Source organism: Pyrus communis, chromosome 8 (genome assembly GCF_041283825.1).
Source record: "Pyrus communis isolate YQ-2024b chromosome 8, ASM4128382v1, whole genome shotgun sequence".
NCBI classification, from domain to species: domain Eukaryota; kingdom Viridiplantae; phylum Streptophyta; class Magnoliopsida; order Rosales; family Rosaceae; genus Pyrus; species Pyrus communis.
Genome location: NC_142572.1, coordinates 21,735,993 through 21,748,031, shown reverse-complemented (window position 1 = coordinate 21,748,031; position 12,039 = coordinate 21,735,993). Strand labels below are relative to the sequence as shown.

The window sequence follows — 12,039 nt, the reverse complement described above, 5'->3', positions numbered from 1 at the left end:
TAATGGTGACGACTAAAGATACTTTCGGTAATTTAATGCAACACAATCTCATGCTTTGGGCATTCGGTTTCAAATAATTATAAATATATGCATATAACACTCGGTTATATCGCGTGATCATATTTTGTTACACGCTATAATTACCTGTATATTATTTGAATAAGGTTGCTATACGTTATAACCAACGAATAATTATTGTGGTATCGCATAATACGGTCACGTATTATAATCAATTTACATCTAGTTATCAACAAGTAAATTGTATGTATGTGGATCCAATAGGAAATAGCAACGTGCGATTAAGGAGACAAAGTTGAACCCTATATTCCAACCAAAACAAAAATGTTCTTTATCATAAATATATTTTCCTTTCTATAGTTTAATTTTTATTCAAAACTTGAAGTCGTGTTACAAAATACAACGTAGTGCCGAGTTCAAACGGGCTTCAAATCCTCCGAACTCGCAAACCACCACGGGTTGGTCCGGTAGTTGGGAAAGAATTTCGTGTTTGTATTTCACACGGTACATACTAGATTCAATTTTCGAAGACTGAAATGCCTCTGTGAATCATCCCGACCTGCAAAAGGATGAACTACCGTGATAAAATTACCAACTAATCCCATAAATCAAGAAATCTTGTGAACCCATTAAGTGCCTTGACATGTGTCGAAATATTAGTAATAGGCATCTTTTTTTTTTCTTTTTTTGAGAAGATACAGTAGTAGATTCATTTACTTCAAAAAAGTACGGTACAAGAAAGAAAATTTCATTCAGAGCCAATTATGGCAGTTCATTGTCCTCCACAAGTAAGTCAAGAGACAATACTTGGGGGAGTAACATTCCATATACAATCTTGTTGCACCGAGAGACCAATCCCGTTCAAGGCGATAAGGAACCGAGTTTGCTTGGCGACGAGTGTGGATAATTTTACCTTCAATGATTGAAAGGAGGAGCACCTTGATATCTTCTACAATTTGCCCAATGAATGACAAATCTGGAGAGACCTCGCATGACGTCTCCACAATCTGAAGTGAATCGCTTTCGAAAGAAATATGTTGAAAACCCCTGTGAACCGCCCAAGACAAACCTGCCCTCAAGGCCACTGCTTCTGCTTGGAGAGGAGAAAATACATCCTCCTCCCTGCCACATTTTGCCGACACAAAGTTTCCTGTTTCATCACGGACAATAGCACCAAAACCAGCCACATTGCGGTCCCCGTTCCAGGCCCCATCTATATTCATTTTGAGACGCCCTGATGGTGGCGCAATCCATTTGGAGGGGACTTGTACCCGAGGTCCTTGCCCTAGCACCGAGGTTCGAGTGAATTCCTACCACCACAGTACAGCCCGATTGACACAAACATCAGGGGGGTCCGTCCTATCATTCCATAGCTTGCCATTTCTTGCACCCCACAACGACCAGAAGATTTGAAGCCGTTTCAAATAGCCCTGACTTGCCAAATGAACTGGTCTAACAACTAAATCTCAAACGAACTTCTCCAAAAAAAAAAAAAAAAAAAAAAAGTTAATGAAATTGATCGCAGAGGTCAGCTGCTATCATCCATTACTTGGTTGTTTACAAACAAACTCTCCCTCCGGTTCGGAAAACCCGAAGATTCTAATCCAGACCCTCTAAATTTTAGCTCTGAAGTTGTTCTAAAATTAGGATCGACAGATAACGGTCTAGCGTTATGATCCGTCGTGCCTGGCCTAAACGAACTGGTTGCTCCGCCTGTATACCTGGGCGGAGGAGAGGGAAACCTCCTCGGCGGTCCTCTGAGGTCACCACCTCTAAGCTCCATCATATCAGGATTTCTCGAAGAAGAGTCCACAAACTTCCTGTCTCCGGCGCTGCTTCCCCCCAGTGGAGCTCCCGTTGTACCGGATGTTGAACTGAAAGGATCATCCGCTCCCCATGAAGTGAGCGCTTCCCTTTTCTTCGCAAAAAATTGCCACGCTCCAAACAGGAAAAGTACAAAGAAAAATACAGGGCTGGTCCATAGCATTGTGTTAAATTCGCCTTTAAATTCCGGAAGGTTAGAGCGATACATTCCCACATACCCTCCGCCAAGGCCAAGAACAACAAGCCTTTCCCGGTCACTTGCGATTAAAGGTATCACATTCCTCTTCTCTGCATTCACCGTCTGATAATTGAGAAACGATGATCTAATCTCATCGAGACCAGCGGAGAAAATAATCCGAGGGGCGCCAACCCTAACATAATGCTGAGTTGAAACATTATATACAAACACCTTCTCCCTGCTAACAATAAGCAAACACCCCTTTATAGCCTGAAAAGCTAAAGGCTCATCAATCTCAAACTTTCTCTTGGACCTAACCCTGCATTTGAAGTTCTTTATATCCCCCAACAACAAAACCTGAATCAGATCGCCTTCGGATGTAAGCCCGTACGCCTTAGAGCGCTCCGTGGGATCAAAAACATAGTTACGCGAATGCGAACGGTTCAGCCCTTCACACTCACTCTCCCTAACTTTCATGGTCCTCAGGTCCAAAGACCCTGCACCTGTCTCCGTCAAGAACAAAAGCCGCTGCTTCAAGAAAGCAAGCGGCCTGCTCGACGGCATTGTGGAGCCGTGAACTGAACCATTCTCTCGGTAAACCGAAATCTTCCCACTCGCATCACTAGCCAACACATAACTCAACCTCCCAACATGGTGCACCTCCAAAATCTTAACGGGCAATCCTTCTCCGCCCGTGTCGAATTTCGTCACGGTTTCCATCAAAAGCGAGCTCCATTCTTCCCCACTCGCTCCCTCCCAAACCCTATGCATCAAAATGACACCGTTTTGATGCCCGGTGACCACGAAACTCTCGTTCTTGTAAACCGACATGAAGGAAGCCATGGCCATGATCGGAGACCCCAGCAACGTATCAAACTCCACCAAAACGTCGCCGTTTCTGAGAAACACATAAACCCGCCCTCTCTCGTCTCCGACGGCAACATACTTCGTAACCCCCTCGAAATCCCGAAACGGCAGGACGTGAATGCACGTGGCCTGGGAATCCAATTTCACGGCGGAAACGAACTGAAACCGGTCGGACCAGAACGGGCTGTATTTCGTTACCGAAACTGACCTCACCCTTTCTCCAATTTTACGATCGGAACCAGACCCAGCTTCTTCTTCAACCTGCTTGATCGGCTTCTGGCTTTCCCTTACTTCAACCGCCGTCAAACCCTCGTCGATCGGAGCCGGTTTTTTCGGAGGATCCGATTGTAATTTCAATTCTAATGTCGCAACTATTTCGGTTAGGTTCTTCACTACTTCCTCGAGCCTCTGCAATACCTGCTGTTGCGCATTGAGCTCGATTTCGGATTCGGTTTCGGTTTCGTTAGATTGGACGAAAAGCTTAGGAACGGAGAAAGGAGATGACAAAATGAAGAGAAAGCAGAGCAGAAGGAGCTTGCCTTTGAGGGAGTTCATCGCCGTCGCCGTTGGAGCTCCACACAAGCTGTTCAGCTGAGCTCGGAGACTTTTATGCTTTCAGTCACTACTGTTTCAGTTTCGCCATTGCAGCGCGCGGGAGATTCGGATCTGCGATTCGGAGGATTTGGAATCGAGTTTTTGAGGAATCTGGCGGTGGCGGTGCGGCCGAGTGAGGGCGGTCAGCTGAGAGACCGGTTGTTAGGAACCTCTCTCATATCACCTGTGAGCTTTGGATTAGATTTTCACTTCCAGAGTCTGCATTTTGGAATTTTAGGACAACAGTTTTAGACTTTATGTGTAATTATTATGTAATAAAAGTCGGAAAGTGTTATTTACATTTCAAAATTTTTATTTTACATTTCTTATAAGTGCATTTTTCTTTCTTAATATAGAAAATTTGAAGTATATAATGAAATTTTTGAAGTGCTAATAACAATTCCTTAAAAGTCATAGCAGATAATGTTTTACTGTAATGGAGAAATGTAATATGCATTAACTTTGATACGGATTTAATTCTCAGTATTTTCTCTTTTATAACAATTAATAATTTTAAATTATGAGATTAATTTTAATTCAAATAATTTTGACTTAAAATTTGGGAACTTCCATGAAAATTGCTTCAGTTAAGTTTATTTTAACCAAAAATCATGATATAACTTTATTTAATGAAAAACCATTAAATTTTAATAACAAATATAAAAAATTTTGAATTTTAACGAAAATGAAACAATTTAAAAAATAAAAGAAAATAAAAAACTTGACGAGCTGGATATGTACACTGTTTATGAAAATGAACTGAACATTATTTATGAAATTGAACGGTACTATACTATTTATTGGTCCAATTTCATTAATAGTGCCTAGTTTTTTGTCCACTTTCATAAATAATGTCTAGTTCTTGGTCATGTTTACTAAATATTGCCTAGTTATTAGGTCCAGTTTCATAAATAATGTATAGTAATTGGTACAGTTTCATAAATAGCGTCTAGTTATTGGTCTACTTTCATAAATAGTGCCTAGTTCTTGATCATGTTTCATAAATATTATCTAGTTCTTACTCCAATTTCATAAATAGTGTATAGTCCAGTTTCATAAATAGTTTCCACCTATTGATCTTTTGTCCTTATTATTAAATAAAGTTAGTGGATGATTTTTAATTAAAATATAAAAATTTAAAGTTATTTTCATTAGTTTACTTTTAAAATTTTAGTCGAGATTATTTAAAAAGTGAATTTAAGTAAGTTTTTTTTCTTTAACGTTTTTTAAATTAAATATAAATATTATACTAATTTATTTTTATGAATATTTTAATTTAAAAATATATAAAATTTGATAAATAAAAAATAATTAAATATGCTTTAATTTTGGACCGTAAATTGTCACATCCCTGCCAAGGCCCTCACCATATCCCGGGCTCGACTCTACCGTAACACGATATTATCCGCTTTGGGTCCCGACCACGTCCTAACGGTTTTGTTTCTGGGAACTCACACGAGAACTTCCTAGTGGGTCACCCATCATAGGATTGCTCGAGATCTTCCCACCCATCCATAGGATTGCTCGAGAACTTCCCAGTGGGTCACCCATCATGGGATTGCTCTCGCGCGCTACTCGCTTAACTTCGGAGTTCCGATGGAATTCGAAGCCAATGAGCTCCTAAAAAGCCTCATGCTAGGTAAAGTTGGGAATATACATATAAGGCTTACACGATCCACTCCCTGGGCGATGTGGGATGTTACAATCCACGCCCCTTTAGGGGCTCGACGTCCTCGTCGGCACATTTCCGGTTAGGGATAACCATGCCCTCACGATTTTGTTTCTGAGAACTCACACGAGAACTTCCCAGTGGGTCACCCATCATGGGATTGCTCTCGCGCGTTACTCGCTTAACTTCGGAGTTTCGATGGAATCCGAAGCTAGTGAGCTCCCAAAAGGCCTCATGCTAGGTAGAGTTGGGAATATACATATAGGGCTTACAGGATCCACTCCCCTAGGCAATGTGTGATATTACATAAATTTATTGTATATCTATTTTATTTATAAATTATATTTTCAAATAAAAAGTTTGAATTTGGATGTTGGATCACCCAACGATCCAATCTTAAAAATAAAAATAAAAATAAAATAAAATTCTTTCTTCGTTGCGTTGCGGCAAGGGAAAAATTCGAGTGCGCATACACTGAAAGAGGCTGAACTTAGGGTGTTATTATTAACATGCCCCTAAACACTTGTACTCAAGGTGTAATTCACACACCCCTAAACCCTAAACCTTATGGGCCTCTCCTACTTCTGCTGTGCCTTGGGCCTTCCCGAGAGCATAAGTTTGGGTTGCATCTCTCTACGCCTAAACCATTAATTTTATTTATTTTATGTTTTATTTTTGTTAAATTTTTGTTTTTCTCATACCACAACACCAAACTATCATCTTCGTATTCTACAAAATATATTTCAATGAAAATTTTTCTTATAATCCATGTTAAAAATTTTGAAAAGAAGAATATAAGTATAAACCTAAATCTAAAGGTACTTGAATCTAAATAAAGTAACGTAGGAAGAAAACAAAAATCAATGGAAAGAAAAGAGAGAAAAAAAAAAGTACACAATCGGTATATATTTACCGATATTCTTTCAAGAAAGTCGCTATAATTTAACGATTCTACTTAACGAAAGTCGCTAGAAGGTGGCTAGAATTTAGTGACTTTCCTTGATTTAAGTCGCTACCATCATACCGATCCTCCCTTTCAATTTTTTTTCTTTTTCAGTTTTTTATTTACTTTTTATTTATTTATTCTTTTGGTTAATTTTTATTTTATTTCTCATACCATAACAACAAACTATCATATTCATGTTCTTCAAAATATATTTTTCTATGCAAAATCTATTATAATTCATATTTAAACACTTGAAATCAACGATTTAGAACCTAATTTAAAGATATTTTCTATTTTTCAACTTTAAAAATCAATCAAAAATACTTCCGGGACCTAATAAACGGTAGGATCACGTCCAAAGGTCTTCCAATAATTTCCTTGACTTTGACACAAAATATTTCCTAAAACTAAAAATTTCAATTTTTTTCACAAAAAACTGTGAGTTATTATATAACCCACAGTTTTCCAATCGATTTTGAGAAATTTTACAACATTCGTTATAAGTCAGAGTCATTCTACTCGCACCACATGTTTCCTAAATTTAATTTAGATTTTGGACACCAATTCTTGGTGTTGTTGACCGAGTCCCAGGTCAGCTAAATCCAAATAGAGAGATTTTACATTTCATCAATTTAAGGATCTTTACTAAGGATGACTCAAATAAGGATATTCACTTAGGAGAAGTTTATATAAAGAACTAATTTCTATTTAAGTCTATCTTCTTACAAAGTATACACACATATTTATAGGCCGAGGAAGAACTCTCCTGAACCTCACGTAAAACTATAAGGGGACAAAAGACATCTTCCTCTTTTGTCCATTACTTACATAAGATAAGGAAGAATGTCCTTACATCACAATCAACTTTACCTTACAATACTCTAGATGAGATTCCTTAATTTACAACATATCAATTACTATTATACGTTTCCTCATGTTTGCTTTTCACGTCTTGACTTGTCCCCATCCACCATGCTTCCGCATGCTTTAGTCTCATCCATCATTAGGCCAATATTCATCATCTAGTTCATCTAAGTCATCGTATCTTCCCCTTGAGTATTGTTAATCCCAGAATAACTATTCTTGTTCTTGTTGCCATGTGTGTAGCTGTGGTGAGCTTCTTGGGGTTATATCATGGATGTGTATGTCATTTGCAACATGTGCTCCATAAATGGGGGCAAGCAATTTTAGTGGACAGTATGATGACTCATCAATGAGTTTTTGATACCGATTCAAAAAAGCTCCACTAAAATTGACGTCGTCACGTCACCATCCATTAAATATTTAAATCCGTATCAAATATTTACTGGACGGTGACGTCAATTTTAAGTTGCATGAAAGAATCTCTCATCCCGAAGACGAAGCATAACCTTGATATATTCGTACCAGCATATGAACTTTAAATCCATTCGTTTCAAGAAATAAACTTTGACATAACTATTTGACTAAGAGACGGGAGTTTGCGCTTGCAAAGTCCAGAGTCAATGACACGAGACTGACTGCGAACAAGTTCCCGCAATTCGCATTGCAAGCACCACCTTCCTAGGTAGCGCTAGAACTTGGAAGCAGCACCTCCTCCTCCTTCCCCCATTTGGATACATTGGAATTGGACAGGGACAGACAGTCATCAACGGATGGGTTTGTTGAGTCCGCTGATCGAGCAATCTCTGATGCACTTTTCCAGTAAATAACAAGCACCTGATATCATTCGACGGCATCGAACAAGTCTTCACGGTAGCACGCGGTAGAGTGGTGATTTCTTTCTCTCCTCTTCTAGATTATCCGCCTCCGCCTCCGCCTCCGCCACCATTATTAACCACTGCATGCATGTTCTCGTGATTTTTCGACTGATCAGACACCAACATCCTCAAAATTAAAGTTTTCCTAGTATTCCATCAAGACCCCTAAACCCTAATTCAGCAACTAATTAAAAAAATATGATTAGCTCACAAGCAAAGGAGGAACTTAATGTTTTTTTTTTTTTGGGACATATGATACGAGGACGGGGATTCAAACTTTGGCGCAAAAAAGGAGCACACTGCTCTAGCCACTTTGGCTAAGCTGAAGTTTCTTCTTCGTAAAGAATACATGCGGGTTTATTATTTTAGTTATTATCCTTATTAATGATAATTGTGGAAAGATAATTATGTGTTTTCAGAAATAGGTATGTAAACAAGCCGAGTCAAATCGAATATCACTCTAGCTTGTTTAACTTTTTTTTAGCTCAAGCTAGGGTTTTTGGAAGGATCTTTCCTACTTGAAATCCAAAACCTCGGAGTTCCACTAGAATTTACCCAAGACTTTCAAGAACTTTTGCTTTTGGAATCAAAAACTTTAACCTCTCACATTGCATCGAACCAGCTTAAAATCGAGTCAACCAGCCTCGTACTTTTAACATTTAACAACGTGACACGTATACACGTATGATTGTGAATGAACTAAGAACAAGAGGCAATCACAACGTCTTTCATTTTACTTGAACACCATTCAGGATCAATGTTTCTTATGCACATTAGGTTCTTCTGTATACACGTCCGTTCGTCCGCTTTGATTTCCTTCCGTCTTCCAATGAATCTAAGACGGATTCGATTTGGTCAACAGTAATCTCCCCGGTGCATCGCCTTGATGACAAGGAAGGCTGCCTTAATACCGTGAGTAACGAAGATCCAGCTGATGTGTTTGTCCCCATACCAGCTTCAGCTGATGCCTCCGCCTGCGCACCAGCACCAGCTGATCTGTCTATCTGTGCACCGGCTTCAACCAATGTTTCTGTATTCGCAAAAGCTTCAGTTGATACCGTGTCAGGTGATGATTTCTGAGTACCAAACTTTGCCTTGGACTTGCTAAGCTTGGCTGCAGTAGTCTTTTTCGGTAGAATCTCCTTCTGTATCTGCATTTCAGTCCATTACCAGTTGATATTTTCAGTTTTCAATAAAAAGTCAGGGTTTGGCGTAACAAGTTATTCCTACTATTTCCCATTTGTCATTGATATCTTACAGATTCTTGATCAGCAGAAGAAAACCAAACTGCTAAACATACGTAGTGCAACTTTCAGAATAACCATACAATAAGATCTAGATGCGCTACCATGTCTGAAGAATCCTCCGACATTGAGCTCCTACTATTGCTGTCACCTCGTACTAAGATGAAAGAACGAACTGTGCTCAGTCCATGCTTATTGGATGAGGGCAGAGAATGACTTGGCCCCCGACCTAAGAAGGATGACTGCAAAATTTACCAATAACAGAGTTGTGATCAAAAGGCATGTCTCACAAAAACTTGGCTAAAACACCAGGGTTTTTGTTTCTTTGTGCTGTTCCGAAATAGCAAGATAATATTCATGTTGCATCTACTTCTATATCAAGTTACCTTTGATGATATGCTTCTGCCTCCTCCAGCGAGCAGCATATTGGGGAAGGCTGCAAAATAAAACAATATGACAGATAACGATCGAGTTAAAATCAAAATGAAATCAGCAGACTACATGGAAAAAATTTACACAACGGCAATATATGATAAATAACAGATCTTACAAGGGGCTTTGGCCTTCTTAGTATCAGGCGCAATATTCAGTTTCTTTATATGACCAAAAACTTCTCTTGAACTCTCATCCTCTGCTGGTGACAAGAAGGTAGCCTGCATTTCCTGTTTCAAATCAAAATGTTCTTGTAAGTTAAAAGAATATGTACATAAAAAATGACATCAAATGCAGTTAAAGAACGTTAGCATGGATAAATGATTTATACAATGAAAATACTCCACCGTCATAAGGTATAGTGGACCTAAATTTGAAGACGCATTCAATAAAGTTATAAACCAATAAGAACTCACAGCTTTCTCAGACAGGCACTGTTTAGATAGTCTCTTTTCTGTCTCATCATCGTCAGATGACAAGTAAGCATCATCGTTATCGGTATACAGTAGATGCATCATTTGCTTTATTTCTCGTAAGTTCATTCGCACAGCATTTGCTGGTGCTGAATCTTCTGCTGCATCGTCATCACCAAGCTCTTTATCTTCTGCATTTTCATCACCAAACTCTTCATCTTCCTGTCCATCTGCATCTTTCTCTTCAACCAACGCTGTTTTTTTCCCTTTAGAACCAAACTTCAGCTTCTGCATAAGTTTTTCTGTTCCAGAGGCATCCTGTTGCTCGAGCCACTTTTGATGGAGTTCATTCCGTCTTTCATCATCAACTGGCCTTTCTTCATATCCAGTTGCTATCATATCATTAAGCTCTGCAGTGTCTCCATCATCCTCATCTTCGTCAGTATCTTCGAACCTATGTAGGTCATGATCACTATCATCTTCTTCCTCAGCTTCATCGTCCACAAAAGCTTTGACAGGATCACCAATTGGAGATGAAGGCACGTCAGCCACTTCAGGAGAACGAGGAGCAATATTTTCTTTGTCATTGTAGTCCTCTTCATCAGAAGAACTACAAAGAGAGAAGTATCGTTGTCCATTTACCAGAATTTTTAAAACAAACAGTATCCAACTCAATTCATTCTAGGAAACATTTGAATGCAACAATAACACAAACTACTTGAGTGCTTCACCTTTACAAGATATGAAGACAAAAACAAGTAACGCTTACACATCATCAGGAGGAGCAGAGTCAAGTTTTAAGTTCATAAATAGTGCCCAATTTTTTGTCCACTTTCATAAATAGTGTCTAGTTCTTGGTCATGTTTAATAAATAATGTCTGGTTATTGGATCCAGTTTCATAAATAATGTATAGTAATTGATACAGTTTCATAAATAATGTCTCTTTCTTGGTTCAGTTTCATAAATAGTGTCCAGTTATTCGTCTACTTTCATAAATAGCGCTTAGTTCTTGATTATGTTTCATAAATATTACCTAGTTCTTACTCCAATTTCATAAATATTTTCCACCTATTGATTTAGTTTTGGAAATAATGCCTAATTCTTGTTTTCATTTCATAAATAATGTCTACTTATCTGTCCAGTTTCATAAATAGTGTCTACTTATTGGTTTAGTTTCATGAATCATGTCTACTTATTGGTCCAGTTTCATAAATAATGTCTACTTATTGATCTAATTTCATGAATAGTATCTACTTATTGGTGAAGTTTTATAAATAGTGTTTAATTCTTGGTTCAATTTCATAAGGTTTGAAACTTAGACCTTTTTTGGTTCTGTAAAAGCACCATTACGCTGAAAACGATGAACCTAGAAGTAACTCTTTAGATCAAAACCTTGAGAAGATTATGTTCTTAGTATATATATTTAAAAAGTTGTTTTCAATTACCAAATTAAAATTTCCTCACATTTTTCACATACCTACCATAATAAATGTAGCTATCCATCCAATTTATTGAGCTTGGTGTCATCTTGGAGAAAATTTTTCTTTGTGTCCGTAATACAAATGGTATACCATGTGTTATTATATAAGTGGTGAAAAATCTTATTTTATATGTTATTAATTTTTTAACACAAGAATCTCACAACTTGTATAGAGTGTATCACCCCGTGTTCTGGGCACATTGAAAAGTTTCTTGTCATTATGACTACTATTATAAAACAACACCATAAAAATAAAATTGCAAAATGTAATTTAATTTGAAGTATTTTTCTTATTCCAAGCAAAATAAAAAAAGAAATCTATTAATGTAGCTGACAATGGGAGAAAAATGTGGAGTGTGGAAGTTTTTTTTTATTTTTTTATTTTTTATGGCGGGGGGTGCAAGTTGGGTTTTTTTGGGCCCCGACCACGCCTTCACGGTTTTGTTTCTAGGAACTCACGAGCAACTTCCCAATAAGTCACCCATCCTGGGATTACTCTCGCGCGAACTCGCTTAACTTTAAAGTTCCGATGAACTCTGTAGCCAGTGAGCTTCCAAAAGGCCTCGTGCTAGGTAAAGATAAGAATATACATATAAGGCTTACAGGATCCTCAACCCTAGACGATGTGGGATCT

The 12,039-nt window shown here is 38.1% G+C and overlaps 2 protein-coding genes and 1 pseudogene across 3 annotated transcripts; all 3 read right to left on the bottom strand.

Annotated features, from left to right (window-relative positions):
* Nucleotides 1-515: 515 nt before the first annotated feature.
* On the bottom strand, nucleotides 516-1,241 carry LOC137718065 (uncharacterized). Its single transcript, XM_068457577.2, has 2 exons — nucleotides 932-1,241; nucleotides 516-577 (listed from the first exon to the last, which is right to left on the bottom strand). Exons 1-2 carry the CDS (start codon nucleotides 1,239-1,241, stop codon nucleotides 516-518), a joined length of 372 nt encoding a protein of 123 aa, XP_068313678.2.
* On the bottom strand, nucleotides 746-3,719 carry LOC137717686 (putative membrane protein At1g75140 pseudogene; annotated as a pseudogene). Its single transcript, XR_015965523.1, has one exon. The product of XR_015965523.1 is annotated as a putative membrane protein At1g75140 pseudogene (transcript).
* A 4,739-nt stretch (nucleotides 3,720-8,458) lies between these two features.
* On the bottom strand, nucleotides 8,459-10,731 carry LOC148695353 (uncharacterized). Its single transcript, XM_088699266.1, has 6 exons — nucleotides 10,694-10,731; nucleotides 9,928-10,534; nucleotides 9,630-9,741; nucleotides 9,466-9,515; nucleotides 9,184-9,321; nucleotides 8,459-8,986 (listed from the first exon to the last, which is right to left on the bottom strand). Exons 1-6 carry the CDS (start codon nucleotides 10,729-10,731, stop codon nucleotides 8,609-8,611), a joined length of 1,323 nt encoding a protein of 440 aa, XP_088555392.1. The 3' UTR covers nucleotides 8,459-8,608.
* Nucleotides 10,732-12,039: the final 1,308 nt, after the last annotated feature.

Excerpts from the sequence above, each read along its gene's own strand:
- LOC137718065 (XM_068457577.2), bottom strand. The coding sequence starts at position 1,241 with ATGAATATAGATGGGGCCTGGAACGGGGACCGCAATGTGGCTGGTTTT. Across the intron at positions 578-931 it reads CCTCCTTTCAATCATTGAAG|GTCGGGATGATTCACAGAGG; the intron begins GTAAAATTATCC and ends ATCCTTTTGCAG.
- LOC148695353 (XM_088699266.1), bottom strand. The coding sequence starts at position 10,731 with ATGAACTTAAAACTTGACTCTGCTCCTCCTGATGATGT. Across the intron at positions 9,516-9,629 it reads TAAGAAGGCCAAAGCCCCTT|CCTTCCCCAATATGCTGCTC; the intron begins GTAAGATCTGTT and ends TTTATTTTGCAG. Across the intron at positions 9,322-9,465 it reads GCAGAAGCATATCATCAAAG|TCATCCTTCTTAGGTCGGGG; the intron begins GTAACTTGATAT and ends TAAATTTTGCAG.